The 4,692-nt window shown below is 34.5% G+C and overlaps 1 protein-coding gene across 5 annotated transcripts; it reads left to right on the top strand.

Annotated features, from left to right (window-relative positions):
* The first annotated feature begins 689 nt into the window (after positions 1-689).
* LOC104223459 (high mobility group B protein 1) lies at positions 690-4,251 on the top strand. Of its 5 annotated transcripts, none has more exons than XM_009774907.2 (8): positions 690-822; positions 1,892-1,978; positions 2,178-2,297; positions 2,390-2,447; positions 2,542-2,586; positions 2,841-2,921; positions 3,040-3,129; positions 4,010-4,251. In XM_009774907.2, the coding sequence occupies exons 2-8, from the start codon at positions 1,908-1,910 to the stop codon at positions 4,064-4,066; spliced, it is 522 nt and encodes a 173-aa protein (XP_009773209.1). In that variant the 5' UTR covers positions 690-822; positions 1,892-1,907; the 3' UTR covers positions 4,067-4,251. The 5 variants fall into 5 exon arrangements, with proteins under 5 accessions (XP_009773209.1, XP_070007059.1, XP_070007060.1 ...); XM_070150958.1 differs by having other exon boundaries at positions 3,040-3,155; positions 3,955-4,251; XM_070150959.1 differs by having other exon boundaries at positions 3,040-3,166; positions 3,955-4,251.
* The last annotated feature ends 441 nt before the right edge of the window (positions 4,252-4,692 follow it).

Here is a 4,692-nt window from a genome sequence, read left to right as displayed (position 1 = left end):
CAAAACATGTGTATTAAGAACATGTTAATATGGGATAGAATATGATACATTTTAATTGTTCAGAAAATTGCTTTCCATTGTTAATAGTACTAATTGATGTTTTGTTACAGAAATTACTTACAGCTGCTTTTTAAAAGATGATAATAAAACCTATGGCCGAAGTCCGATTACACACTTTTGTTTTACGGAAATCCATTTACCCCTCGAACTAAGTGGAATAATCTCCTTGAAATTTCATAACTAGATTATTCTTGAGAGGTAAAATACATTCACCTGCATGTTATCGTTGTTGCCGAATTTTTAAGAAAAGGACGGTATATTTTCGAAAAGAAAGGAAAAAGAAGTTAGTTAAGTTTATATTATAATTAATTAAGTGTCATATGCAATAAAAAGATGACATATGTATATATAATCAAATTTGATTTTTTTTTTCTAACACAAAGATAAAATTAACCCATAATGATTGAGAAAAAATTACCCATCTAAGTCAAAAACTACATTTTTAAAGAAATTGTGGCTTTGTTATATGGGAAGAAGAAAAGAAGTAAAAGAAAAAGAAAAAGGCTACAATAGTAATCAAATTTTTTGGTTTCACTCTTTCGAAGAGCGTGAAATATACACACTTTGCACGTCATATTTAGTGTGGTAATAATTTCATTTAAAAGAATTTAAAAAGAAAAATGTAAAATAATGCCCGGTTAGTGAAATGGAGTTCACTTTTGTTATTCGGTCGTGTACAAAAGTAGCAGCTTGATTCTTCTCTTTGGGCTTTTGCTCTGTTTTCTTCACTTTCCCTTCTGCCCATCACTTCTTATCTTCCTGGTATTCTCCTCTCTTCCCTATTCTTTTTTCTTCATGTTAATACTTGTTGCTGTAGATTTCACGGTTCTAAAGTTAGTAGCTTGTATTTTTCTTAATTCAATTTTGTATTGAGAAGAATTGTATACTTATTCAATTACCCATAACTAAATACTTAGTTTCCATGATTAAAACTGGTTTCTCAGAAATAATCACTTACTATATTTTTTTTTTTGAGAATTTTCATTTTGTTTGTTGTGGTTGATTTTGTTTCTGTTTTCTTATTGAGGGAAAGAAATGAATTGCCAATTTGGTCTTCTTAGGAAGGTTTATTTGTTGTACAAGTGGTGGATTTTTTTTTTTTGACTTTGGTGTATATGAAATCTAGCTGATAATTTTTTTTAATTGTTTTTCCATTTTTAGAGGTATACTCCTTCTGTTCCAATTTGAGCGACAATATTACTGTTTGAAGATGGGACCATGCTAATTTATTACTATTAATATGACTTTTGGAGTATTAATTTTATGTAATTTTCAAATATCTAAATTTAATTCCAAAATTTGAAGGATCTATGACTGAGATCACATACAAAATTAACAACTTTGACTCTCTTACTCCGAACCTTGCCACATAAAGAGGAACAAAGCTAGTGTTACTTTTTCTGGTGAAAAATGTTGACTTTATCTCTTTCTGAGTCTTGTCTTCTTATTGGTATATTTGTTGCAGTAGTTTTGGTTTTACTTGCTTTTGTTCATTTAAATTGATATTGTGATCATGCAGGGAGATATAACATAGAGATTTAAGTTATTTCAAATTATTAGAATACTTCTTTGTTAAGGTTCCGGGACAGGATATAGCATTTCCATGGGAAAGAAAAGGTCAGACTTTAGGTAATTATTAGGGGAAAAAAAAATATATACTTTAAGTTAAAGAATAAATCTTTTTGCGGCCAGTGTCTCCCTTAAATTCTTATGGTATTTTGGAACGCTTTGAGTGTTCAATGTGCATTTTTCATGTTGTTATGTATAATACTGTTCATTGATATAATATCACAGCGATGGGGTTTTAACTTAGGCTGCTTCTTTTGATTAGGCAGTTCTAAGTTACAATGAAGGGTGGAAAAGGAAAAGGGGCGTTGAGAAAAGAAACAAGGTCGGCACTGAAGCCTGTTGAGGACCGGTGAGTAGCGTTCTAAATTTTGTGAATCTGGCTTTATGTGCAAGTATTTCCAGTGTTGGTAACTTGATGTTGCATAGACCTTTCTGCAATTGTAGCTGATGCTACGACTTTTCGGGAATGAAGTTTTTGTGATTTTGGTTTTGATATTTCGTGTTGGCACAGTGATTAATTAGTGAATGTCTGTCTCTCTTATTTTCAGAAAGATAGGGAAGAGAAAGGCCACATTGAAGGACGATAAACGGAAGGCCAAGAAGGACAAAAAGGCCAAGAAAGATCCTAATAAGCCTAAGAGGCCTCCCAGTGCCTTCTTCGTATTTCTGTAGGCTTCGTCTTTTATAATAAATTCTAGATTCAGTGGCATATCTATTGTTGCGTGATATAACCAACAAATGATCATGTATGCTACTGCAGTGAAGAATTCAGGAAGACGTTTAAAAAGGAAAATCCTAACGTGAAGGCTGTATCAGCTGTAAGCTTTTTATGGTTATTTCATAAGTATTGCCTCCTTTTAATAGCTGGTTCTGAGCAACTGATTTCTTCTTGGTTTAATGTCATAAATGAAGGTCGGAAAAGCTGGAGGAGAGAAGTGGAAATCTATGAGCGCAGCTGTAAGTAAATCAATTCATTTCCGAACATTAGTGATTCAAGCAGCCAACTTGGCACACTCATAATGTCATACTGTTATGCTGTTATACCAGTTAAAGGTCGAAAAATTCTTTCAGCTTCTCATTGAAATTACTTGGCGGCAGAAATATTAGCATTTATTTTCACAATAAAGATGGATTCTCTTTTTTTATGGGACAATATCTACTCATATTAACGTAATGAGGTCGCTTATAAGGCTGGTTTTACGTATTGAAAGGAAAAAGCACCATATGAAGCCAAAGCAGCAAAAAGGAAATCAGAGTATGAAAAGCTCATGAATGCTTACAACAACAAGCAGGTTAACTTATTGTAACTTGTTTCCTTTTCAAGATTCCTATTATCTATGCACAATATCAGTCATCACTATAAAGCTAGAAAAGGGAGCTTCCTTGTTCTAACTTCATCAATTGAATTAGCCGGAAAGCTCAGACGATGATGGCGAAAAAGAAGAATCTGAGAGGTCAAAATCTGAGGTACATGATGAAGATGCAGAGGGCAGTGGGCAGGTATTATTATTTTTCAGTCCTATAAAGTAGTCTTAGTGTGACCTATAAGTCATGTGTTCGAGCCGTGCAATCAGCCACTGATGCTTGCGTCAGGGTAGGTTGTCTACATCACAACCCCTTAAGGTGTCGCCCTACGTGAAGCGGGATGCTTTGTGCACCGGACTACCATTTACGGTTCTGTAGCGTTTTATTGACTCTGTAGTTATGAGTGCATCAAATAGTTTTTGAGTATATGTCGACAAGGCTGTAGTTGGCTCACAGTTACCCCTTCTTTAAGGGTGTTAAAACAAGAGAGTTGCTGGGTCATAACTCTGCATCCTTAAGGGTGTTAAATATTGGGTTTATTGATCCTTCTAGTTGTATTTTTAGGCCCTTCTCTTTGGGGTGGGTAATGCCTTTTTTGTCTTTGCTGATGCGTGAGGCACATTTTTTATTGCAAAAATGGACGAGGGAGCAGATCTTCGATGTAAAAGTTCGAATATTGACGTTTTAGGATTGATTGATCCAACATGAATCTGTATAGTTTGAGAGACATTTAATACTAGAACCTTGTGCCTGAGAAGCCAAGTCATGACAATTATCATGGATGCCGAGGGGTTTCGACAAAATTATTGCTAAATTCGTAATAGATTTGATGTCAGATGTGTGATTTGAATCTGCTCTATGAAATCTGAGAAGGCAAGCAATATAGCACCTATCCCCTATTATGAAGCTAGTTGTTAATTAGTGTATAAACCATTTATGCCTGTTCTCTTTTGGGATTTGGGATCCATTATCAGAGTTGCTGTGCTCCTTTAATGGTGCATAGTTTTGTATTTCAAGTAGACTCATTTATCAACAATGTTTCATATCGGACTTACTAGTGCTCGACAATCTGTAGGGTGAAGAAGAAGAGGAAGAGGAAGATGATGAAGACGAGGACGAGGACGATGATTGAAGCTATGTGCTTCAAACACTTAGTTTTTGTACTTATTGCCATCTGACAAGGGTTGAGTGACTGTATGTGTTTATGCTGTATTTTCTGTTACCTAGTTTGGGTCACGGGGTCTGCCGAAACACTTGAATGAACTTGTATATGTATATGATGATACGTAATATATATATGGCATGTCTTTTATCTGACTTCAGATCTTTGTTGATTCTTCTGCAAAACTGTATTTTCTTACAACTATCTTGCTACGTAGTACGCGTGAATTTATCTGCACTCTTGAGGTAAGAAATAATTGTTGATCAAATACGACATAGATATTTGAATTGCCACATGTACAAGGACGTAAGTCTAACTCTGTTCTTCCAATTTTAAAATTCATATTCCCCAAATAGCAGCTTCTCTAATCGACCCTATTTATTGCATTGACTACGTCTCAATTACATACTAGTTGGATCGCGATATGAATTGACTCGCTCTTTGATGTTTTATACTTCAATACCACACAAGAGGAGGTGATTTGTGTGGTACCCAATTTTCGCTTAACTTGATTATAAAAGGACCTAGTTCTTCTATGTGTTCCAACTACTACTGTTGCGGAATAATAAATACAGAAAATAAAGAATACAGATATT

The sequence above is a fragment of the Nicotiana sylvestris genome, chromosome 7 (genome assembly GCF_000393655.2).
Source record: "Nicotiana sylvestris chromosome 7, ASM39365v2, whole genome shotgun sequence".
NCBI classification, from domain to species: domain Eukaryota; kingdom Viridiplantae; phylum Streptophyta; class Magnoliopsida; order Solanales; family Solanaceae; genus Nicotiana; species Nicotiana sylvestris.
Note: the sequence above shows the minus strand (reverse complement) of the source record. Positions and strands in the feature narration are given on the sequence as shown.